The 27,266-nt window shown below is 41.7% G+C and overlaps 1 protein-coding gene across 1 annotated transcript in view; it reads right to left on the reverse strand.

The window, feature by feature from the left end:
* Positions 1 to 380: 380 nt before the first annotated feature.
* CDS2 (CDP-diacylglycerol synthase 2) overlaps positions 381 to 27,266 on the reverse strand; it is a 371,702-nt gene continuing 344,816 nt past the window's right edge. The window contains exon 8 of the mRNA XM_044083091.1: positions 381 to 2,040. Coding sequence (XP_043939026.1) covers positions 1,899 to 2,040 — 142 coding nt within the window. The 3' untranslated portion in view covers positions 381 to 1,898. The remainder of the gene's footprint in view (positions 2,041 to 27,266) is intronic.

Raw genomic sequence — 27,266 nt, forward strand, 5'->3', positions numbered from 1 at the left:
TACTGGAGCACATGCTTTTGTCTTCTGACATATTAAGTTATATTAACTAAAAAGACTTAAAAATTAAAACAGATAACAGTATTACAAAACCATCATACAAGAGACATAATTCAACTGTTTAAAATATTAATTCAGAAATATAACTGAAAAGCAGCAACATAAACTGAAGGCGTCACCCTTCCTAACCCCAAAATATAAAAAAAAGTCTTTCACAGTGATGGGATATTCAGCTTTTTTGGGGTGGTCAAATGGTGCTTGCTTCTTTTTAAATACTTACAACATAATATGCAAATAACAAACAGCAACAGTGCACTTCATTTCAAAGAAAGCTCAGATACAGTTGTCTCAAATTCTACCAACAATTAGTATAAAGACGTAGGTACATTTTACAGCTGCTTTAAGGCTATATTTCATATTGAAGATTCACTTCACATTTTAAATTATTCACAAGAAGATACAATTTTGCGCCAAGTTTGTGTTTCATCAGATTTTAAACAAAAAAAAAAACACCACCACAATAAAAAGTAGGGAAACAATGACTTCTGTGGAAAAGTAATTAAAAAGGCATTCAGAAAATTTTTGAAACAAAATAGTGAGATGCAATTCAGTCTGCATTTTGGTTATTGCCTATACATTTTTATCCCATTAATCATGACTCAAACAAGTACATACTACAAAAAAAAAAAATATGGCATGTTCTATAACAAACCATGAAATTTATAAAATTCAAAATTTCGGTGGTGACACTATTATTTGCTACTATGACAGGCCAAAGAATTTAAGAAAGGCTAGGGAAATGCAGCCTTAGTCCATGTTCTATTTTGCCATCTTGCACCCATTCGGATGGTGTTAACATACACAAGATGAAAGACACTTTGTGAACTCACCCACACATTATATATATATATATATATATATATATATATATATATATATATATATATATATATATATAAATGTGTAGTCAATAATCCAAGTGCCATTTTCTGGATGATTTAAGCATTTACAAATTTACTCTCTTGGAAAAATCCTTGCTTAAAAATATGCCCTCTATGAATACTTTTATTTGAGATAAAACTTGTGTATATAAGCCAAAAGGATTACGAAGCAAGTTTCCGAGCATCATGTGATTTAGCAAGCAATCCTTAACATCAGATGTTGCAAAAAGAGCTGCATGCTTTCTAACATGAAAAAGAATCCTAACTCATGTCCCACTGATGCCACGGATTTCAGCCCCAAAACACACTTCTCCTTCACTACCACCAACTAGATGAACTCTAAGATGAAAACTCATTTGTTTCAGATCACAAGAAAAGACTTTCTTAATAGATGTAATAGTCCAAATTCAGCTATCAGAAAAATAAAAGGCTGCTGGTACATCTCAGTTGGCTTCAACAGTAATCACTGCATATACATAAAACTTGAACAGCATTTTAAATATAATTAAGAAATATGGCTCCTATAATTTTTAAACACTTAAAAAGAATTTCTGTGCTAACAGTAATGTGTGTCATTTGGAAATCAGCAAGCTGCTTTATACATAAGAAAATCACCTTCAAGACAATAGATTAAGAATGGATACCAACACAAAGCTCTTAAAATTTTGTAACATTTTAAGATACAAATATTTTGGAAGGTAACACACAAAGGTGAAATCCATACACAACCTAAGAAAAAATCTAAAACATAAATAAAATGTCCCATTCATCCATAACCTTGTCAAAAAAATAAAATTGTATATACTAAACCTAACACATGTACATAATTAAATCAAACACAATTCAGATGCTGAAAGGAAATGATTGTGAAGTTATGTCTTGTAAGGTTTCAAGACAGGGAATGTCCTTTCACTCTTGCCCTGCTAATTGTGTGTTTCTTTCCCCGAGTTGTCAGCTTCACTAATGGCTCTGGCCTTCATCCCCAGTGGTAGCCAGTAGTCCTTTGTCAACCAGATGTGCTTTCAGTGTGTTGAAGACAAAAAGCTGCTGCTCTAGCTTCAAAGCCATAAACTGCTGAATCAGTTTGGATGGATTAGGCCCTCTGAAACACAATAAAATACATTACAACAATGGTCATATTATCAACACCAGAAATAACCAATGTGTGTGCACCGAAAGCAACAAATACAGGATATATAGAGGGGGGGATGTAAAAAACATCTGTACCCTCTGCATTAGTTGATCTGAGAAGATGTCTTCTGTCACAGGTAAATTAAAGCAGCATTCTTCTGATATCCTCAGCTTGGTGTAACTGTCAATTTTCCCTCATTCCATTGTTGTGGTGTTGGGCCCCTTCACGTTGGGAGCATGCACCGACAACATAAAGGTAAAGGATACATGCCCAGTCCCTACACTACTTAGTGTAACTCGCATCCAGAGTGACCAGAAACATGCAAGAAATGCAACCAACATACAAGAATATAAATATTACACAGTTGTATGACTTGGATGAAAAATCTATCCACAGCCACTGAATGAAGAGGGCATTTAGGCACATGGGAACAGCATTGGCAGGTGACAAGGACATACAACAAGCAACAGCAATTTCCAATAAGCAGTTTGCCACCCAGTCAAAGAATGCAGTTAGCAATCCTGCTACACAGTTTTTCTTGGCTATTGCATGTCCATCTCCACTGAAGGCAAAAATTATCTGCATTTCTTAAAGGAAAACTGTACCCTAGAACTAACAAAAATTTTTTTTTCACTCTCTGTTCCCTGACCTATAGTGCTTTATTTGTAATTTTAGCCTGTTTTCCACAACATGGTTACCAATGAGGCTTGATGTATCAACGTGATCTTGTTCTTCCTCAACCCTTTCTTTTTCCCATAATGCATTTCAAGCCTGCTTTGTAGGACTCATGACAGACATAAGGAAGTAACTGTGAATTCCCGTGCCATTGACATATAATGGGATTTGTGCCTATACTTAGAAGTTCTCCAGCTACAGCCAGAAAAGTAGCTAAATTGCAGGCCTTTGTTCAGGATTTTCCTTTGCAGTCCAAGAGGAATTGAAAGTCCCCCCCCCCCACTACTAGAGGTGTTAAAACTATCACTGCACTGGCAGACCCTTACAGAATCAAGTGCAATTGACAGCTCATAATGGAAAAGAAGGGACTTCCTACTGCAGGCAGAGGGGAACATTTATATTGGAAGATCTATTTACTTATTTACATAGTTTCATTACTTTTTTTTCTGGGTGCAAGTAGAAAAAAATGCTCTATTATTTTGGTGTTTTATTTTTATTACTAGTAACAATTGATTTAGCCCTTTCCTATATCTATAACACAATACTACTGTAACTTAGGTTTGCGTAACTATTTCTTTCAGAGGAACAGCTGTCTTGTGGCATGTTTTTTTCCTGTAATTTTCTGACATTCCAGTCATCTCCAGATTTGTTAAATTACAGTAAAACACTAATTTGGCAAACCTGACTCCATGATACTGGCACAGTAAAGAGTGTACTGGAAATTAACTCAACTGACTGGGACAACTGTCATAGATCTTAATATCAGGTTCCAAAGAAAACAAAACAAACTGTTCTGAGTGTTCCATCCTCTCTGTGCTGGTTAGAGAATGACATCACATTTGACCACCTGACACTGCTACAATACTCACCTAGCACTTTGCTAAGATCTGCTGCAGTATCTTAAAGCTATAGAACAATTTCAAAAACCTCTACTCTTTCATTAGAACTGTGTTTAAACAAATATTTAGTTATAATATCACTGTTGATACATTTTAACACAAGAATCTGTACAAGTCAGTGTGACAGTCAAATGACAAAATTATTTACAGAACTCCAACTAAAAAAACTGGCATGTCTTACACATGCACTGCCCTATTCTCCCTGGCACAGATGGCAATACCCCACATCATCACATCTCTCCACTCCTTTGAAGAAGTTTTTCAAGTGACCCTGGAAAATTTTGCTTATGAGAAATGTGCCTGTCTGGGACCACATTAACGTATAACCTGTCTTGAGAGTCCATCTGCATTAGCATTGCTGACCCCACTATGGTGCTGCACTGTCATGTCATACAACTGCAACCCTAGGCTCCACCTTAATAACTTGGCATTTTGTTGAGTGACTATGTAGCTATGTTAAGGGATTAGTGCCTGTAACCACAGTGAATTTTGTTCCATACAGACAAGGCTACATTTTCTACAGTGCCCATACTATGTCTAGAAATTCTTTTTTCTACAACTGCATAACATTCCTCCCTGGGAAAGAAGTCTATGGCTCAGATATACAACTGGGTGCTCTTCTGCCTCTGAGAAAACGTGGATGAGTACAGACCCACCCACCACATAGTTTGAAGCATCTACCTGTACAACAAATTCTTTGCTGAAATTTGGACTGGTTAACACAGGGGGTCCTTGCAAAGGACCTTTAAGCTTTTGGAATGTCTGCTCGCAGGCTGCGGTCCACCTACCTTATCTGGCCTATTTTCCTTGTCAAGTCTGTCAGGGGAGTGACCCCTTGTTCCAGTATACAGACTCCCCTTTTCCTTGAGCATCAGGTGCCTCCATAGCCATCTCCCTCAAGCTTCATAAGGTAGGGTCCGAAATCTCAGCCGGTCTCAACTCTACTTTTGTGACTCCTAGTATCCCTTCCACAGGAAGCCTAGTATCTTCTGACAACAATGCTTCACTGTCAGCCCGGGCACTACAACTGACCTCTGTCCTTGTAGTCCAAGGGAACATCAGTACCTACCAGCAGCTATGGTTCACTTTCAGGCTCACTGCTACAAGGTAGCTCCTTCCCTGGAATAGCCACATCACCAGCCCCAGCTTCAGGTGTGGGGACCATCTGGGTCTCCCCCAGCCTACCAGACCTACATGTCTGTATCCAAGCCCAAGTGTAACTGCATGCACACAAGGTGCTGCATTATCAAAATCATTTCTATCAACTATCAAGGAAGAAGATCAAGACATCTGGAGGAATATCCTCAAACAGAGCTACAGTGGATATAAAAAAGTGTACACATCCCTGTTAAAATGCCAGGTTTTGGTGATACAAAAAATAAGACCACAATAAATAATTTCAAAACTTTTCCCACCTTTAATGTGACCTATAACATGTACAATTCAATTGAAAACAAACATCTGTTAGGGGAAAAATATAAAAAAAGTACAATAAGCTGGTTGCATAAGTATGCACACCCTTAAACTAATACGTTGCATCCACTGTACCTGCTTGCTTCCTTTTCCACCCTTCCAGTCCAGATGAACCCTGGCCCAATACACTTGGAATGAGATCCCATCTAAAGCTCTGACTGGAGTGGAGATCCCATCTAAAAGCTCTGACTGGAGTGGACTGCCCAAGCAAGTACTACTCTTCTTTAACCACTGCAGGTCTCATAATAGTTATGTCAGAGGCTATGTCTCTCTCAGAAGTGGCCTGTCTTCCATCCACTAAGATAGGATATAAACTCCGGTAATAGTTTGGCAAGTTCCACTGCTTGTTTCCAAATTCTAAGATCAAAAGTCCCAAATTCTAATGTTTCAGATTCAACATTCCAAAGTTCCCAATTATAACTACCAAATTCTATGCGACAAAGCTATGAAGTTCAAAAGTTCCAAGTTTTGCAAACCATAGCTCCAAAGTCATTCCTATCTCAAAATTCTAAGTTCTACATTTCAGATAATGCACTCCAAAGTTAAGTTACAAACTCATTATTACACGTGTTAATACACAAAGTTCTAAATTTCAAGTTCCAAATTTGTACAGCAAACTTGAAAAATTCTAAGTTTAAGACTTCTAAATTCTAAGTTACAAATTCTAAACTGCAAGTAACCTTTTAAAAGTTCCAAAATCCCAAACAATTGAATTTGGAACTTTGGAATTTAAGTCCAAATTTTAGAGTGCGCTCCTTTATTTTCTTTTGGTTTTGGATTTGTATTTCTCAACAAAGCATATTCTTAAAAAAAAAAAAAAAAAAAGTATACTAGTGACTGAATTATAGCATACAGGATCTCAGCTGTATACAAATGAAAAAAAGGGTGCTTGTTATAAAACTCAAGTACATACATTACAAACATGTTTATACCCATTTAAGATAAATGTTTATAAACCCTCAATTTACGTTATTCTCCTTTTTAAACTAACAGAACACATTTATCATTCATGTTTTTTCTACTTACCTTTTTTGTCTTTTTCTCCCTATGCCACCAAACATCAGCCCTCACATTCCCGGACTGGCTCATTTGTCCCACTTCAGATGAGCATCAGTCAAAGGAGACTTAAATATTAGAGACCTCCAAGGTTTTGCTGGTCCTACCATTCCTTATTGCAGTGTGAACTCCATTCTAAAATGCTAGCCCACAGAGACAAACACTTGCATATACATCCTTTTTCACCTACAAAGTTATCAACATGTTGCTTACTGGACGTACATATCCATGCCCACGTGTTATTCCTGCCATAACTTCTAGTCTCCACTGGGTGTGAGTACTGCAGCAGACCATGCTACTTCAGTACGAGCACACTGGTATTGGGCTAATTCCTCTAACCATTCCCCAGCAACTCCTCCACCATATTGCCTCTGATTTTAAGTTGTCCGAGTTACATGACATCATCTCTGACACATAGCCAGCATTTTCTAATACACATTTTTTCTTTAATGCTTGCAGCACACAACACTATTTAATGGAATACATGCATCTTCTGCTAATCAGCGTTATCTATACACAGGGTGGGTGGGATGGACAAACTACTGGAGGGTACACAAGGTTGCAGAGAACATACAACCTGGACAACATTTGTGCACATTATATTACTATCCAGGAAAGGATCAGCCTGAATAAATTAAATGATGTCTTGTGAGGAAAGTGGTTAGTAGGGCAGTACAGGCACAAAAAAACAAAAGAAAGGAAGGGTATAAAATACTGGCAATGTAAATAAGTTACTTATGAAATTATTACAACAAATTAGAAATTACATTAGAATGACTGCTTGGAATATATCTACTGCTTTCTGATATTAAGCGAAGCTGTATAAGCCAAAAGTATCTGTGTTTTGGGAGTCACATCAACAGCAGCAATCTTGGAATCCCTGGGCAATACAGTTGGGTGAGTACAGGGCTAACGGAAAGTACAGAGACCAACATGTAGGTTGGAAAGAAAGAGGGAGGAAGCTGTATACTGACTGGCTAAAAAAGGCTTCCTAGAGATAGGCAACTAAGGATTTCCTTCTAATGAGAGTTGACAGCAATGAGACAGAGAGAGATAAGGGCCAGGCTAAGGATATACACAAATCCTGCAAAAGACAGAGTCTACCTTGGTTATGCACAAAATAAAGGAGAACAGGAATGGTGGGGTAAGCAGTAGCAGCACTGAGGTAAAACACAGGGACATTACAACCAGTCACAGGACTGAACTGCAACAAGGATAACCAACAAGGGGTGTTGAAAATGTTACGTAAAACAATCACTAGAAAGGAGGAGAGAGGGTAAAAAAACAAGACTAAACAGATGAGGAAATATCAGCTATATGAGAAGAGAAGTAAGTACTGTTTAGCAGGCAGACATACATTCAGACTATTCTTTGCATTAGCTCACAATCTAACAACCTTGTATTTTTATACATGCCATAATTTCTGGATGATCATACTCTGGTTTTCTTGCCTGCTAAATTATGTACACTATATTCATCTGTTTACTCTAAATGTAACTGCATATTTTTGATTTGCTGAAACTTTTCTCCTCGAGACCTCACTGAAAAATGGAACTTCCTTTATCAGCATTCCTGGCTAGCAAAAAAAAAAAAAAATATATATATATATATATATATATATATATATATATATGTAAATACATACATAAACAGGTTAAAAGGATGAAACCAACATAGGGAAGGGTGGTGGGGGATGGGTCTGACAGATCATGGAGCTTGGGGTGGAAGACAGTTATCAGGCAGGAGGAAGACAAAGTATGGATTAGTGAAGGAGGTATGGAAGCTTATCCAACACAGATTAAGGAAGAAGAAAAGAGCAAGCTGAAGGGTAGCAAGGTTGCTTGGAAGGCTTTTGGGGGATGCAGTGAGAACTGGTAGACTAGGAATTCTAGAACTAAGAAAACTGGAGTAAGTACTAAGAGGAGGAGGTGCAGATGAAAGAAACAATGAAAATGTGACAGAAAGGTCAAGGAAGAGAAGAACCAACAGACAAGCAGCCTATTCATCATGAGTTGGCTAAGGGCATATGCAACAACTGGATGGTCCTGGAGAGTCCTCACAGAAAAAGCACATGGTGTGGAAAAAGTACAGTTGTGTATCTGCCATAAATGTAGATGTTCAAGTGTATTTCACTGTTGCAGTCATTACAATTGGGTTATCCTGCTGGCAGGCTACCCGTAGTCGGCCCGAGTTCCAAAGTCTAGGTCCGGCGTCAGTTGCTGTCGCCTCCTCCCTGACATCAGTGCGCCAGGGGTATAAAAGATGCAGCCGACACCATTTTCTTCAGTTTTTCTTGCCCCAGATGTCAGGTGCCCCTAAAATGGTAGGCTAAATTATGCCAATAAGCATACATGCACAAAAAACAACTTTTCCTTTATCTACAAGCAAACACACCACATAGGTTGTATAGAATAGAGAAGTACAGATAAGTCCCAGCAAAGGAAAAGGGGGGTGGTGGGAGGATAACCTGGACTGCAACAGTGAATACACTTGAACATCTACATTTATGGTAGGTACACAACTGTACTATGTTCATCGTATTTCACTGTTGCAGTCATTACAATTGGGTTGAATCCCAAAGCTAAGGTTGGGAGGCTGGTGCTAAACAGGTTTAGGAGAGGCTGTCAGGCCCTGCAGAACTGCAGTGGCAAAGCCTGCCCTGGATTTAGAGTAGAGAGGTAAGTAATGGTGCTTTGTAAAAGTATGCAGTGAACTCCAAGTTGCAGCCTCTAAGATGTCTTTGGTTGGTACTCCTCTGAGGAAGGCTGCTGAAGTGGCTGCTGCTCTGGGTGAATGTGGCCTAATGCCCTTAGGCACTGAGTTGCCATGCTGTGAATAGCAGAAACGAATGCAGTGGCCTATCCACTTTGAAATAGTCTGCTTTGAGATAGCCTTTCCTTGTGATCCTGCAGCATATGCCACTAGAAGTTGTTCAGTCGTTCTGAAAGCTTTGGTTCTGTCCAAGTAGAAGTGTAGCTGCCTGTGAATGTCCACAGAATGCAGAATTCTCACTCTTATTCTGTGGATTTGGATAAAAGGTAGGCAAATTAATTGTTTGGTTAAGGGCCACACTGGACACTACCTTAGGCATAAATGTAGGGTTTGTCCTCAGAGAAACCCTGTCAGGATGGAAAATGATAAAAGGTAGGTTCCACAGCCATGAGTGCCTGTAACTCTGAGACTCGTCTAGCAGAGGTTATTGCTAGGAGCAGAGCTGTTTTCCAGGATAAGAATTTTACATCAGCTGCAAAGGCTGGCTCAAACGGAGGCAGTGTGAGTTTTTCCAAGACATAGTTGAGGTCCCATGCAGGTACTGGTGCTCTCCTTGGAGGTCTTATGTTTTTGGCCCCTCTGAGGTACTGCCTTAGTAATGTATGTGAAAAAATAGGTGGTTCTGTATTGTAATGAGCTGAAATGGCAGAGGCATGAATTTTAATTGATGAAAAGGAAAGGCCTTTATCAAGCAACTCAGTTAAGTATTGCAAAATCTGAGGAATATTTGGAACAATCGTGTCAATACCTTGTGCCTGGTTCCAAGCACGGAATCACTTCCGTTTTTCTGCATAAGATTTTCTGGTACAAGCCCTCCTGGCCTCCAAAATAACATCCATCACTGCTTTAGAGAGAGGTGTGTATTGAATGGCTAGATAATCCACCATGCTGCCAGGTTTAAGGTCCAGAGTTGGCTGTGCAGTATCTGACTGTCTTGTTGAGTCAATAAGTGAGTAACTTGAGGTAATGTCCAAGCTGGGCATTGAGACAAGCTCTTTAGGACTGGGAACCAGTGCTGGCTGGGCCAGTTTGGGGCAATCAGTATAATTTTTGGTTTCTCTTGTCTGACCTTGAGGAGTACCTTGGGAAGGAAAGGCAGAGGAGGAAAGGAATATATTGTTAGGTTTTTCCAGCTGAAAGATAGAGCATCCACTTTCCATGCTTGCTTGTGATATGTCCTTGTGCAGAATCACTGTAGTTGGTAGTTGTGAGGGGAGGAAAATAGGTCTATGTCCGGGCATTCGCAGTTCCTTGTTATGCTGAAGACTTGTGGATCCAATTTCCACTCGTGGGGATCCATTAGGTTTCTGCTTAGTTCGTCTGCCAGAGTTATTTGTCCTTCCTGGCAGGAATTGTGCTTGCAGATGTACTTGGTAAGTCAATGCTGTGTCCCACAAGTTCATGGCTAGCCTGCAGAGCAGGTAGGAATATGTGCCTCCCTGCTTATGTACCACAATATTGTAGTATTGTCCGTCTTTATCAGTAGTTGTCCTGGATGAAGTAGATCCTTGAAGGCTGTCAGGGCATTCTGAACAGCTAGCATCTCTTTTTGATTGATACGTAGACGCATTTGACTTGCGGACTATGTGCCCTGAATACATCTTCCTGCTATATGGGCCCCCCAGGCATAGTCTGATGCATCTGTTATCAATGTTGAAATCTGAAGAAGAAATAAGGGATCTAGGGACCCAAGTAGATAGTCAGCTTTCCTTTGATAACCATGTTGCCAAAGTGGTTAGAAAATCCTTCTATGTGACCCATCTGATCATGAAAGGGTTTGCATCAAGATCTAAGGATGTAATGGTGCCCCCTCTACTCTTCCCTCATCAGACCCATTATCGAGTACAATGCACCAATTGGAATATTCCTGGCTAGACATCTCCCAGCAGCTGGAGAGACCACAGAGGTACCTAACCAAGAGGATTACTGGCCTCAAACAGTTGCCCTATGCAGCACGATTGAAAAAGCTAAGACTGTTCTCTGTTGCATACTGCTTTCTCAGAGGCGATCTCTGTCTAACGTACAGAGCCATGTCCAACCCAGAATTGCTGAACATGCTCCATCTTAGCAAAACCAAATCTACTCAAGCTACACGCTCTAGGGATATAAACCTCAACACAACAATGAATAGAACATGCTGGAGGGGTAGATTCCCTTCGTAGAGACTTCCCTTACTATGGAACAGGGTCCCGATCTACATAAGACAGAGCCCCTCATTATCACTCTTCAAGAGGAACCTTGATGAGCGGATGGGTAACAAAGTTCACACCAACAGCACTACTAGATAGGGGCCAAGGGTACTAGCTGCTAGTACAAGGGTCTAGGGAACTACTAAAGGGGCGGTGAATACCGCACAACGTGGCTGGGCTAATATATGCCTTCGGGCAGACAGCCCAGTACCAACCTATGAACCTATGTCTGCCTGACTGTGGGTAAGGTGAATGGCTGTCCCGTGTTGTGGTGACAGGCTTTTGCCCACCATCTAAACTCCTGTTGCAGGCAGGGAATGAGGGCAATTATTGTTTACAGGCTGTGGCAATGTTGAGTCCAAACACTTTTACATACCACTGAAGTTTCCTCATATGCAGTCTTGCATACAGAATTAGCAGAATGCAGGATGCCATGAAGCCCAAAGCCTGCAGAATTTTTCTTGCAGATAACTGGGTCTTTGTTGCCAACATTTTGAAATAAATAGTCAGTTGTCTGTTTGTCTGGCATGAGATAAGCCATCTGGGCAGTTGTATTTAAGCTTGCACCTAGGAATATTACCTCTTGTGAGGGTACGAGTTTTGATTTCTTTTCGTTTACTGTGTACCCTAGACCTGTTAGTAATCTTTTTACAAACGCCAGATGCTGTAGTAGAATGTCCTTGTTCTCTGCTTGAATAAGGCAGTGATCCAAGTAAGGATATATTTGTATTCCTCTTTGTCTGCAAAATACAATTACTTGGTGCCAGGCATTTTGTGAAGACCCTGGGCGTAGTTGATAAGCCAAAGGGCAGTGAAGAGAATTGGTAGTGCACTGAGCCAGCTATAAATCTGAGGTATCTTCTGCACGATTGTCTGACTGGGACATGCAGGTATGCCTCTTTTAGGTCTAAAGTCAGAAGCCAAGCCTTCTTGCCCAGCATGGGCAGAAGCTGCTGCAGAGTTAACATTTTGAATTTTGGAATATCCAGGAATGTGTTTAGGATAGACAGATCCAGTATTGTTCTCCAGGCTTTGTCCTTTGTGGGCACCGAGAATAGCCTTGAGTAGAATCCTAGTCCCTGCTCTTGCTGTGGTACTGGCTGAATGGCTCTCATGTCCATGAGGGATGAAACTTGTTTTTGTGCCTCTGCCCATTGATTGCGTTGCAGGCCTGGCATACTGTTTGGCCTTGGCAGGGTGTGAAAGTGGAACCTGTAGCCTTGTGATACGATATTTAAGACCCATTTGTCCTGGGTGATCATGTGTCAATTTTGTGAAAAAAGTGCTAGTTTTCCCCCCAAAAGGGCTGCCAGAAGATAAGTGCTTGGTGCTGGCAGGGGAAAGTCATTGAGACTTGTTTCCTGTATGGCTGTGAGTTTTCCTCTCCGCTTTTGGAGGTAGAATCGCCCCATTGTTCAGGCCTGTATGAGCCTTGGGGCTGTGATCTGCCTCTGGGGCGTCTGTATCTGCCTCTTTGTGGCCTGCCTGACACTGGAAAGGACCAATTCTTTGTAGGCCAGTTCCTGCTAAATCTGGGAGGCTGTACCTGCAAGAATTCATTCCTTAACTGTTTGCATATATTTAGCTTTGTCCTCCATTTTCTTCAACACCTCTTCTGCTTTAACACCAAACGAGGTATCATGCTGTAATGGAGCATCTAATAGTTTTGCTTTAACATGATCAGGCAGATTCTGTTCTTTTAACCATACCTCCTAATGACAGAACCTGTAACAGGGGCCCTGCAGGAAGCATCTAGAGAATCAAAACCGCATTGCAAAGTATGCTTTCCCACTTGTTCAGCTGCATGCAGTAAATCCTGCATTTCTTTGTTTTCTGCACATTCTGAATTTGTCAACATTTTCTGTTTACACAGTGACACAAGATATTGCTGATATTTAAGCATATGAAACTGGCAATTTAAAGCTCTTACAGCCAAGGTAGCAGAAGTATAAATCTTTTTCCCCCATCTGTCCAGGGCCCTTGAATCCCTATCAGAGGGGAAAGGGTTTTTTGCAGTAGAAGCCTTGACCTCATTGGGACCCTGAGAGTTAGTTTCTGGGTCAGCAGCAGGGTTTTTCTAAAGAAATTTATGTGAATCAGGAACCCTGTAGTATCTGTCTGGCTTAACAGGAGCTGGTGGTAGCGAGTCAGGAGACGGACCGGACTCTAAAAATACATCATCTACAATGTCTAAAACAGGAGGGATAGCAAGGGGCCTGTGCTGAGGTAATAAAAGGAAGTCTCTGAGACTTTTCTTGGATTCTGAGTAATCTTAGCTCTCTCAGTGGAAATGCTCCCTCACAATATGCAGGGTCTCCCCAAAAGAATAATCCTCAGGAGGAGAGGCTGAAGGGATAGATTCTTCAGCATCAGAATCTCATAGGGAGGAAGAGAATATTCCTGTTCAGAAGAGGAATCAGAGGAAATGGAAACCTGATCTGAAGATTCATATTCTATCGCTTGCCTAGGCCTCTATCAGGAGGGGGATGGGAACCCATGATCAAAGTAATTAGGTCTTCGGCCATTTTAAGCATCTGTTTTTTAGGCATGATGGCCTGTCCAGGAGAATGCTGTACTTGTTTCTTTGTCTTTACAGCTACTTTAGTCTTTGCCTTTGAAGCTGAAGTTGGTTTCACATATAACTGTGTAGGCCTGAAAACACCCTCAGAAGCCGATGCCTGCTCAGCGTCTCCGGACCTATCTGAGGGAATAGTTTCCGAGTGTCCAATACCTTGAGTTTCCAGTGGCCTAGTCAACTCCACATGCGAGTCTGAAGCGGCCTGTGGCTCTGAGGTAGCGGGCGTCAGGGGCTGCAAAAGCGCCTCACTAAGAACCGGCGACAGGCCTAGCAGAAGCCTCGTCGTCGGTTTTGGACCTCGGATGCCTGTCCTTTTCTTTTTCTTTGCACTTTTTATAAACTCCAGTAGTCGGCTGTTCTGACGGCATTACATAATTGAATCTTCTGCCAAAGTAATGAAATGCAAAATCGTACCGACGCTTAACAGTACGTTGGTTAAATCTAGCACAAAACCGACAACTAGCAACATCATGGTCAGGGCCTAGGCAAGGAATACAGTAAGAATGAAAATCCTTATGAGGTATTTGCTTCCCACAAGAAATACAATTATTAACTTTTTCTGACATCGGTCTGGAGCAAGAAAAATTTTCCCCAATGAAGACTTCGGATCTGAAATTCGAATTTGAAAATCTCAGGAGTCGGCCGACCGGCACTTGCGAACTGCTTTTGCTTCGGGCACCGCGCGGCAAGAAAGACTGAAGAAAATGGCACCGGCTGCATCTTTTATACCCCTGAACACTGACGTCAGGGAGGAGGTGACAGCAACCGATGCCGGACCTAGACTTTGAAACTCAGGCCGACTGCGGGTAGTCTGCCAGCAGGATAACCCAATTGTAAGGACTGCAACAGTGAATGATGAACATCATGTCCTGTGCAGACTGCTTCAAAAGCCTCGACCTTATACACAATCGCCTGCAGGCTGCTGAGAGGCGACCTATGCCTGGCCTAAAAGCAACCTCTGATCCAGCCCTAATGGATCTGTTGCATATCCATAAAATAAACAACATCAAGGACACCTGGATCCATGGATCTAAACATTGCCAACAACATAAACAGGACATGCTGCATGCTGTAGGGACAAGTATGTGTCTCAGTTGATCCCCTTCTTTGGAACAAGCTTTCCATCAATGTGAAGCAGAGTTCTACCTTGCACTTATTCAAGTGAAACATGGATCACTGGATGGGGAACTGTAAATATACCCTTGGTCTGGCACCCTTGTCTTTATATTAGAGACAGGAAGCTTGTAAATCCTGAGTCTCCTATGAACAAGTATATATATACTCCTGCAAAAGCCTAGGTAACCAATACCTATCATATTTTACTGGAAACTGTGGCTAAACAGAAAAATTCCCCTTGTGTCAATAGCCTAGTACTCTACATTGCATAGGTGGACATAATGAATGGTGAGTCAAACACAGGCTAACAATGGAGAATACTATTAACAGCCAGGTAGAAAGATACAGGAAACTCAGATGATGAAAGAACACTAACAGCAATGGGACCAAATGCAAGCTTAAGCCAAGAAACCATAATTCAGTAAACTGGACTGAAGAGACTTATGGAGAGGGTGATTTAAAGTGGGAGGAAACAGGTATGAATTTGAATATTAGGGGATGCTCACACCTGACTGAAAGGAGGAAGATGATGTAGTTGCAAACAATACACAGACTATGTTAATCCAAGTAAACATGTTAAAGAGAAAAAGGCAGATTGTAAGCCAGAGCGAAGAGCTAGTGATATCATTCATGCGATGCCCAGAAATGGTTACAGTTACAAAGATATCGTTCATGCGATGCACAGAAATGGTTACAGTTACAAAGTAGATCAGAAAAAGCTGAAATAATAGGTGGGAAATCTGGAAAGGGAGAGTTAAGGACACGTGGAAAAATGAAACTGCACACACCCAACCACAACAAATGGTAATGTTTCCATCACTTCTTCCACAGCTTGGAGGAGGGAACAAAGAGCGGATTCTGAGGAACGTTGGGGGCATTTCTAAGTTGAGAGCACCCTCTGAGTAGAGGGTTCAGACAGAGGGGAAAGAAGATGGAAGTAAGCTGGGTAAAAAGTGAAGGGAGAACTGGAATCAGGAAAATGAGAAACAAGCAAAAGGGGTAAGATGCACTGTAAACAGGAAGGGAATAGGGTGGAATAAAAGGAACATGAGGAGCCAGGATAACAGCACTGGAAGATGTAGGAAAGGGAAGAGCTAGCATTAGAGTTCCTAAGGGCCCAACAGGCTACATGGATGAAAGCGATGGATATGGATGTGAGAAAAGTGATGGAATTAATACTACAGTGCGAGACCAAATGGCTTACAACAAAACTGGAGATGGAAAGTATTTGTAGTAGGTATTCTGATAGCCACAGTGAGAGAAGATGCTAGATATCTCTCATGTTAATTTAAAGAAAGAGAAAACTACCTCGAACTACACTACTGATCTAATCAGCATATCCTATAACTAAAAAGATCATCTCCACTTGACTCCAAGTAGACTATTCTCTATCTGTTAAACCTAGCACTTGCTCCTACAGTACTTATTACCTTGATACGGCACTCTTGTCATAGATAGTACCCCAAAAAGGTAACCCTCCCATTTCTCGGTCACCCACGTCCCCCTGAATCTTTTTTAAAGTTTTTGTCTATCCTTCTAGCATGTCGAGGGATCAGTTGCTAGTGTCCTCTCCTGCTCAGCTGGTGAACCTGGGAATACTGAGGCAATGTTACAATTGCCTCATGTACACAGACATCCCTCTCCTCCTCCCACAAAACACAAATACATGCGAGAGATGCAACTATACGGCCAAACTGGAGGCTGAGCTCTCTCAACACAGGACTGGCAAGACCAGTCAGGAGGAGAAGGTTACCACACACACACACTATAGACCCAGTCTCACATAGCACCATTACAACCTCAAATCATACACATAAACACACAAAGACATACTCGGAGGCTCTGATCAAAAATCTACCAAAACAGCAGAGGCCACCAAAGCAGACACCCAAACAACCACCACCTCAGAACACAACACCTGCAACACATAGACCTCACAGTCAGAGTGTCAAACAGTCACAGCCCTTAAGGCCAAACACAATGCCAGACACACTAGTCATTGGTGACTCCATAGTCAGACACACTGGCGTCCCGCCACCAGACTGAGTAAGGAGAAGGTCACAGTAAGCTGCCTGTCGGGCGCTAGAATCCGCCACATAACGCAAGCACTCAGGTCTCTCAACAGCAAGTACAAATATGACTCAGTCATTGTCCACGCTGGTGTAAGCGACCTGAGGCACCTCCTTGGACTACATGAAAAGAGACATCGAGGAGCTCTCTGATTATGTAGCCCAGGCAGGTATGACCCTGACCTTGAGCAGTATCCTACCTTCACCAAGAGTGATGCCACAATACAGAGATAAGATGATCAGCTTTAACAATTGGCTTAAACACTGGTGTCATTCAAAGGGATCCAGTATCTGTCTGCCTGGGATGACATGCTGGACAAGCCACGCTGCTTCAAGGAACGGCTTGCACCTGTCACCCTGGGATTCGGATATTGGCAAAGGCTCTTGCCACCCCATAGTGCCTTTTAGGCAAGGCTCAAATTCTAAACCTACCACCCTAGAACACAAAAAGGAAAAAACTAAGGGTAATGCTGCTCAATGCCAGAAGTCTAAATCTCAAAATGCACTTTCGAGGCCCTTCTCAGTATGGAGAACATCGATGTCTGTGCTGTGACAGAAACCTGGTTCAAGGCTCCTGAGAGCACCCCAGCGCTATCAGGTTTTACCTCATATCATGCGTTCGCCCCAAAATCCGGACAATACCAAGAAAGGAGGGTATCCATATTCATCAAGGACACCCACACCTCAAGACTGGTGGCAACGCACGATGCATCGGAGACCATCCAGGTGCAATTAACCATAGGCAAGACTGCTCTGCAAATTGTAGCATGTTACAGGCCACCCTCACAAACTCAGGAACCTCACATGGCCTTCCTGAAAACACTAGAGGGATAAATGTATCACCAAACACCATCATACTAGGTGACTTCAATTACCCAAATATAGACTGGGAACACTACTCAAGCCCAAACACCCTAGCCCAAAAGTTCCTGGAATTCATAAACTCAAATGCCATGGAACAACTAGTCACCATCCCCACAAGAGGAGATAACATACTTGATCTCATCATCACGAACATGGGAGTACAATGTTCAACACCGAAGTATACCCCTCACTGGTGAGATCAGATCACAACTAATCTCGCTGGAGGTCCTCATCCCACCCCACCTGAAATAAAAGACCACAGTAAAGAACTTCTCAAAAGCCGACTTCACACTTCTAAAGACTAGTGTGGTCTCCTTTAAGGCCCCGAGCCGGGAAAACAGTACTCAAGCCGCTGAATCACTTACAAACACCTTCTACCAGCACCTGCAGGACTGCATGGATAAGGCAATCCCAAACAAAACAAAGACTCTTAGTACCAAAGGCAAGCGTCCAGTCTGATGGACCCCAGCCATAAACAAACTCTACAATAAAAGGAGGAAGCTACTACAAGATAGAGCAAAATCCTTAAAAGGTAAGACACCCTTGATCACTATAAGTAAAAACTAAGAGCTCTCATAAAATCATCCAAAGCAAATTTGAGAGAAAAATAGCTAAAGACTCAAAAGACAATCATAAGGCCTTCTTTAGCTATGTTAGAAACCTAGGAGGAAACTCCCAGATATGCTCAGAACTAGTTCAAAATGATGTGAAGATTACTGATCCTACAGACATTGCCAACATACTGGCTGACAGGTTCAGTGCAAACTTCTCCCCTCCCCAAAAGGAGAGATATCTATACCAAACGATTACAGCCCCCAAACATCTCCAGCGCCCAAGTGAGAACTGCTCTCTCCAAAGCAAAAACACAGCATCCATGGGACCTGATGGTGTCCCCGGCTGTGTGCTCCACGAACTCAATGAGGAATTAAACCCACAGCTAGGACAGCTGTTTAATCAAAGTCTTACCTCTGGATCATCCAGGAGTGGCGCACTGCAACTGTGGTCCCACTTCACAAAGGCGGTGCCTCCACCGATCCTGGAAATTACCGCCCATTAGCTTGACAAGCCTTATCTGCAAAGCCATGGAGAGGATCATAATGGACCTCATAAATAAAGACATAGGAATTTGCAGACTTTGGATCCAACCCAGTTTGGCTTTGTCAAAGGCAGATCATGCCTTTTAAACTTGGTTGACTTCTTGAAACAGTCACCAAAGCCATTGGCGAGGAAAGGCAGTCCATACAGCCTACCTCGATCTGGCTAAGGCCTTGATACAATACCCCACTCGGGTATCATTGAAAAACTCATCAGCTTAAATGTTAACCCATACATCACAAGATGGGTTGCAAACTGGCTGAGTGACAGAACCCACAGGGTCAGAATTGCTGGCGCCATGTCAGACTCAAAGCCTGTCACAAGTGGTGTCCCACAGGGCTCAGTCCTGGGCCCACTCTTGTTTGGCATCTACTTTTCCAGTACAAGCAAACACAGGAGGGTTATGGCTGACAAAGTTTGCAGATGACTGCAAACTGGGCGCCATAGTAGAAAACACATCTGACACAGATATCCTTCAGAAGGGTCTCACAGAAACGGATAACTGGTGCCAGAGCCACGGCCTGAAGTTAAATGCCAAAAAATGCATAGTCATACCCTTTGGGAAAAACAAGGTTACCCCTAGCTACCAAATAGGTGGCAATCCACTGAGTGCAGAAGAAGTTATCAGGGACTTGGGGACCCAGGTTGATAGTAGTCTGTCATTCGACACCCATGTAGCTAAAGTAGTTAGGAAGACCTTCTACATTGCCCACCTTATCATGAAGGGATTCTCATCTAGATCAAGGGAGGTCATAGTCTCCCTTTACTCATCAGACCAATGATTGAGTACAATGCCCCATTCGGGATGTATCTGACCCGACACTTGCAGCAGCTGGAGAGGCCACAAAAGTTCCTCACCAAAAGGATAAAGGGTCTCAAAATCTATCCTATGCTGCCCGACTGAAAGAACTCCAGCTCTATTCAGTCGCTTACCGCTTGCTCAGAGGTGACCTTTGCCTAACATACAAGGCCATGTCAAACCCAGATTTGATGAATATGCTTCACCTCAAAAAATCTAGATCCATCAGAGCCACAAGGGCGGGAGACTTAAACCTCGACACGGCTATTAATAGGACGTGCTGGAGGGATAGATTCATCACCCAAAGACTCCCTATGCTGTGGAACAAAATCCCGGTACATGTGAGGCAGAGCACCTCGCTGGCCTTGTTCAAGAGAAATCTTGACCAATGGATGGGAGATCGCAGATATACCCCAGGGATTACCTCAGTGTCACTGCTCGACAGAGGCACAGCAAAATAATGGGTATAGTTCCCCATACTAAAGGGGTGGCGTAAGCCACAAAACGATGGGCTAGGCTTGTAAATGCCCTCGGGCAGATAGCCTAGTATGAACCTATGAACCTATGACTGACTGAGTCAATGGAGCAAACGTAATTGATATAAGGAAAGAAAAATAAATCGGGGGAACTAATTAGGATATTCTAGGAGAATTCATACAAGTCCAACAGGGAAATCAGGAGGGGTGAAAATGGCAAGGAGAGGTAAAGAAAAAGCAAAAAGGACAAGGCCATGTTAGATGTGCACATAGCTAAGGAGGAAGTAAGAGATGCCATAAAGAAATTGGAAGTGGCTACGGGGAGAAGACAGAGGAGATGGATAGTTGGCTTCAAAAACGTGGACTAAAACTGCATGTCAAGAAACGCATATCACGCTACTGGGATGTGATTGTTCCAATGTACCATCAGGCCAATCATGGAGTATAATACTACATTTGCTATGTACCTGTCCAAATATCTGACACAACCTAAATGCCCACAGCATTTTCTTACTAACAACTATGCAGACTATCTCAAAGCCATGCCCCTCTTCTTCGTATCATACAGGCTCACACAGAGGCTCAACAGGCCCTAGCCTCTCAGACCTACCGCACATTTGCAAGTCCAACAGGATGCATAAACAACAAATAAACACTCACGCAAGACATCTAAATCTCTTTTGCAACATAAACAGAACATGTTGGAAGAACAGATATGCATCATAGAGATTACTTGTTTGGAACAATCTTCCTTCCCACAAAGAGTAGTGTAAAAGAAGTACTTTGCTTTAACAATCTAGAGGAATGAGTGGGAAACTGCAAATTCATCCCGAGTTTAAACACCCTTGTCCCTCATGGAAAGGAGAAACATGTAAATGCTCTGCTCATCTCTGGGCTACTCGCACTTAAAAGACAAGATCTACAGAGTTCATGGGAATGCATGATGAGTCTACTAATGATCCTAACAGATCAATAGCTTAGTAAGTACCTGTGAACCAGTGGAGCTATACATATGGGGGGAATCAGAGATATTAACTGAAAGATACAACCAAATAAAAGAAGGGAGGAACATACTCATGTCAATAAGATATACCAAGGGTTGTGGCACTAAAGAAAAGGAAGAGCTGCTACAGATCCAAATAACTGCAGTCCAATTTCTTACATACAATATCAGCATCATGACAGAATGTTTGTTGAGAAGGCAGGACAAAGTTAAGTTACATTTGGCAGAAAAAGACCAGGAAGTTTTGTGATGGAATTCAAACTGCTGGAATTTAGCTAGCTTTCTGAAGTGGGGAGAACACAATAAAGAAGGCGGAGCAAAAAATGGCCTTGTTTGACTTTAGGGAAGTGTATGACTCTGTAGACTCCTCATTTATGCAGGACAGCTTCATAGGTTCATAGGTAGGTACTAGGCTATCGGCACAAGGGCCACCACAAGCCTAGCCAGCAAGGTTCCATAGCTTATGCCACCCAAGAAAGTTATTCTCCTGTGCCACTGTCCAGCAGACACACAGAAGTGATCTTCGGGGTTTATTTCCTATTTTCCATCCACTCATCAAGATTTTTCTTGAATAGTGCTAATGAAGAACTTTGCTTGACATAGATGGGTAGCTTGTTCCAGAGTATAGGAAGTCTCTGGGACAGGAATCTATCCCTCCAGCGTGTCCTGTTTATTGTGGTGACAAGGTTTAGGTCCCTAGAGCATGTAGCTTGGAGGGATCGGGATTTCTTTAGGTGTAGCATGTCCAACAGCTCTGGATTTGACATAGCTTTATATGTTAGGCAGAGATCACCTCGGAGTAGGCGATATGCTACGGAGTAAAGCTGGAGTTTTTTGAGGCGATCAGTGTAGGGCATTTGTTTGAGGCCAGTAATCCTCTTTGTGAGGTACTTCTGTGGCCTTTCCAGCTGCTGCAGATGTCTTGTGAGGTACACTCCAAAAGGGGCATTGTACTCTATAATGGGTCTAATGAGTGACGAGTAGAGGGGAACAATGACCTCTTTTTTCCTGGATGAGAACCCATTTATGATGCGGTGTGCCACGTAGAAGGACTTTCTGACTACTGTGGCGATGTGACTATCAAAGGAGAGACTACTGTCCACCTAGGTCCCAAGATCTCTTATCACGCATTCGGTGTTAAGTAGATTGCTGCCTATGTGGTAGTTCATGGGTACAGAGTTTTTACCAAAGGGGATGACACTGCACTTTTTGGCATTGAGCTTGAGGCCATGGCTCTGACACCAGGCATCTGTCTCAGTGAGGCCCTTCTGTAGGATGTCCACATCATTTGGTGACTTGACTATGGCTCCTAGTTTGCAGTCATCTGTGAACTTCATCAGCCAGAGGCCTTCTGTGTTAGCCTGTACTTCAGAGAAGTAGAAACCAAACAGGAGAGGTCCCAGAACAGAACCCTGTGGTACGCCACTTGTCACTGCTTTGAGGTCAGATTTGGAGTCTGCAACTTTTACAGTGTGGGTTCTGTCAGTGAGCCATTTGGCAACCCATCTTGTGACGTAGGGATTTGTACCTAGTTTAGTGAGTTTAGCTATAATTCCAGAATGGGGGATGATGTTGAAAGCCTTGGCGAGGTCAAGATAGGCTGTGTGAACAACCTTACCCTCATCCATGGTTTTGGTGACTGCCTCAAAGAAGTCAATCAGGTTCAGGAGGCATGATCTGCCTTTCACAAACCCAAACTGGGTGGGATCCAGAGTTTGGAGGTTAAAAATGAGAAAGGGTTAAGAGCATGGGTATAGGCTATGTACAAAGCCCCAGAACACAAATGTTAGAAAAATATGGGATAATTTTAAGAAAAATGGGGCGCTGGCAATGAAAGGCAATGAAGGAGAGAGAAAGCAAGGCTTTCCTCCGTCCTCAGGCCTCTTTACATTGATCAGACAGTAAATAGCAAGAGATTAGGGAGGATCAGGCTAAGGCAGAACTATCGGGACAAGGGATTTCTTGGTTCGGCATGTTTGTAGATGAAAGTCATCTTGATGGCAAATAGCAATGAGGCAGTAATGGGTCAGACTTCACACACAACAACTTTGAGTGTCAGGTTTACAGTGAAATAACAAAAAGGCAATGCTGATTATAGCAGAAGAAGGAGTCATGAAAAGCAGATCTGATTTATTTAGGATTAAATATAGACATGCACTACTGAATACTACAGGAAGAAATGCATTGAATGCCAAAAAACAAGACAAAGGATCTGCCTTCATACAGGATCATGGAAGTATTCCCACTAACAGGAAGTGTTAACACGGTTAACATAATGGTGACCCAAGCTATGTGCAAATGGAAAGGAGAAGGAACGCAAGAGGACCATGAGAGATCCAAACTATACGAGAGAGGAAGGTGGACAGCAAAAATAAAAGTAAGAGCTAGGAGAATCAGAGGGGTGGTCAGACATTTCCCTGGAAATGCTCTATTGTTTACAACAGCAGAATAGTTAAGGGTTGACAGAGGAAAGGGAATGAGGCTGCAAAGAAAAATGAGAAATCCCTTGGAATGTGTGAGGGCAAGAAGGTGAGAGTGAGAGATGGAGGGGATAAGACTTGGAAGGAGTGGAAATGCAACTAGATAAGCCCAATACGAATGAAGAATTACTGACAAAAGTGTGTCTAAACTAATTTAAGACTCTCAAGAAGGAGTGGAGGAAAAGTGGAAAAACTCACAAAATGGAAGGGAGCAAGACAGAAATATGCATACCAGAGGATAAGTGGAAGGGAAGCATTAAAATCAGAGCAGGTCAAGTATGACTGATGAAATCCAAACACTGATTGATGAAACTGGATGTCACTGACCAAAAAAAAAATACGGCCTATCCCACTTGCATGCAAAGGGTTTGCTCCCTGCACCCCCTTACTTAATAATAACATACACCAAAGACTGTGTAACTTGGTAGTTTATATATGTTTGATGAAATGAAATCTTTAAGAACAGCTTTGCTCTGACACAAACACAGGTTAATAAATACAAATTAAAATGTATACAGAAACTCAAAAGATTTAGAAGTACGGTTTTAAAGCTCTCTGAAGATTAGCAGTAGGAGGTTTGGGAGTTATCTATTAGCCTAAAAGGTGGCATGGTCTTCGGAACAAATGAATGAGGATTACGCACAGGGGTGCCTCACATTTCTCCTACAATACAGTAATATAAAATTCCATGCGGGATGTTTTATTAATTAATACAGCTTGAATTAAACACTTCTTTAAAAAGGCCAAAATCAAAATAAAAGCTTTTACACTCTCTCACTTATGTATACTAACTCCACAGATACAGAAAGGGTAAAGGAGAAATTCCCTCTTACTATACACATTGGTCTTGCACAAACATCAATCCTGTTTAACATGTTAAAACAAACCTAAACTCACATCCAGACCACATCAACCAAATACACATTGAACCAATACAAATTTGAGATAAAACACATCCAAACATTCTCATACCCACAAAGAAATCTTACCTGATAAATGACATCAAATCAAAGAATACATACATTTGATGAAAACACTCCCCAAGAAATAAAAATCAAGAAAAAAAAAAAGACTGTTTTCATAAAATCATCACATCGGCCATTCTAATTTAGCCAGATATAGCCCAGCATATCTGATGATGGTTTGACAGTGGGGAATTAATAATAAAAGGACTGAGGAAATGTTTCAGAAGGAGCCAGCAGAACAGTGTGATGGTCCTGTAGATGGGGGGGGGGGGGGACAGGGTTTATGTAAAGCTGAGCCAAAAGGACAGGCTATGATCAGGTTGGTGCAAATAGTTGTACTTAAGATTAGGTCTGCAATTATGCACAAAGTGTTGCAGAGAAGAGAGGCTGTGCTGTTGAAGGGAGAAATTCTAAATCTGACTGGGGAGACAGAAAAGCTATAAATCAGATGGAAGAACTGAGAAGATGTCAAGAGATTGTGGGATGACTGATGTTTCACAAGGTGAGACTTGAGTACCAAAAGGGTGAAAGACCACTAAGAAGTTAGGAGCATTTAGATGGTTGAACATTGGGAAGACTTCAGCCACAGAACATTATGGGAGGCTCAGGACCTGATAAATTAGGGATGTGAGAGACACTACAAATGTCCCACATAGCACAAGACAGAACTGAACTATAAGCCTCTGGGAAGTACAGTTTTTGTTGCTGAGTGGACAAAACAGAGTCATAAATAATCACTAATGTAATCACTCATACTAACTGCAGAGAAAGAATACTCGCCAGTAAAATGTAAGTAGAACATACTTTACAGTTGCATGCATATCTTAATAAGTACTTACTGTTAGTACATTGAGGGTGCACAAAGAATGGACTGCATGCATGTATACATGCATGCATATACACACACATGCACACACACAAACACACACACCCGCCTTTTCCCAGATTTTGTGTGATCCCATGGACAGTACACATAACAGGGGGTATAGGGATGCAGCCTCCCCCACATAAGAGGGTACAGGGGGTCCTAAACCCTGCAAAAAAAACTATGGCTTGTGATTTTTTTGTTTTGTTTTGAAATTTTGCATATGCTGATGTTGTTTCTCAGTTAAAGTGCTAATGTTAGCACTTTCAACAGTATGCTGTTGATGGTTTACACATCAACATTTTAGTTATTTATTTTAGGTAATCCCGTGTGTACATATATGTAAATATATATATATATATATATATATATATATATATATATATATATATATATATATATATATATATATACACACACACACACACATACACACACGCACACATGCACATATATATGGATTCACTTTATATCCTCGAAACACTGAAATGTCGAAATTCAGTATTTCAAGGCCATAAAGTCGAAACCTAAAAACAACGAAAACTCAGAAGAGCGAAATTCAAAATCGCGCACACCGGAGATTTTGAATTAGCGCTTCTACCACACATACACACACAAACACACCTTCCTCCCCACACACAAACACAAGCTCTCTACTACATAAAAAATGGAGACAATCCCCCCCTGCACCCCCCATGTGGGGGGCTGTGCCCCACCCCACCCTCCTACTTAAACATTTCAACTCTAGGGTCTCACTACATACAAACACACACAAAACACCACACAAGCTACATTCTCCTCGCACAGATTTGTTTTTCAAATGAATTGTACAGGTTATAGGTCACATTAAAGGTGGGAAAAGTTTTGAAATGATTTACTGTTGTCTCATTTTTTTTATATCACAAAAACCTGGCATTTTAAACAGGGGTGTGTACACTTTTTATATCTACTGTATATCGGTCTACTTCAGTACATCGAAGACGCACATTACTGAATTACAAAACATCAAGACCGGGATAGCGAAACCCCAGTTAATCAAACTCTTACATTATCGAAACCCGAACATTGAACTATCCAACTTACCAGAAGTCCAGTCTTCACTTAAAGGAACACTCCTGCATTTAAAATCAGGCTACACTAAATCTGTCTCAGCAGTTCTATGGGGGGCAACCCCCCCTGCCCCCCATGTGGAGGGGCTGCACCCCCCCCAAATTACATATACCAACTCAGAGATCGCACTACAGTGAGAAAAGGGTAAGTTTCCCCAATCCTCACTGTATGCCGATCTCCATTTAAAACTGCTGAGACAGATTTAGTGTAGCCTGATTTTAAATGCAGAAGTGTTCCTTTAAGTGAAGACCGGACTTCTGGTAAGTTCCGGTCTCAATTGACTCGGATTGTCCGACTGAGCTGAAGAGCCCTTTTTCAGCTGAGGCCCGGGGAGAAAAGGGCCAACATACTATACAGTTTTCATTATAAATTAGCATTAAACAGCAATGTTACAGGATTATTACAAGGCATTAAGTAGCAATACAATGTTATACAGTGTCTATAATCAGGAGTATAGCATAACTATTTCAAGATGTATAAAAATAAATATGTCATTAAGAGGAGTATAGTTTTTGGGGTAAGTGGTTAAAATAACCCAGTTTTATCATGATGTAGTTGCATGAAGGCAAGACAATTACAATAGAATGTTTCTCTGAGACAATTTGCTTAACAGATTTTAGAAGACAGTAGAAAGAGTAGTCAAGGAAGATTAGAGAGCTAGTGAGAAGAGTAAGTTAAGGGCAGAAAGGAGATTAAGGTATGAGAAGTATGG

This window comes from Protopterus annectens, chromosome 9.part0 (assembly GCF_019279795.1).
Source record: "Protopterus annectens isolate FY-2018-M chromosome 9.part0, PAN1.0, whole genome shotgun sequence".
NCBI classification, from domain to species: domain Eukaryota; kingdom Metazoa; phylum Chordata; order Ceratodontiformes; family Protopteridae; genus Protopterus; species Protopterus annectens.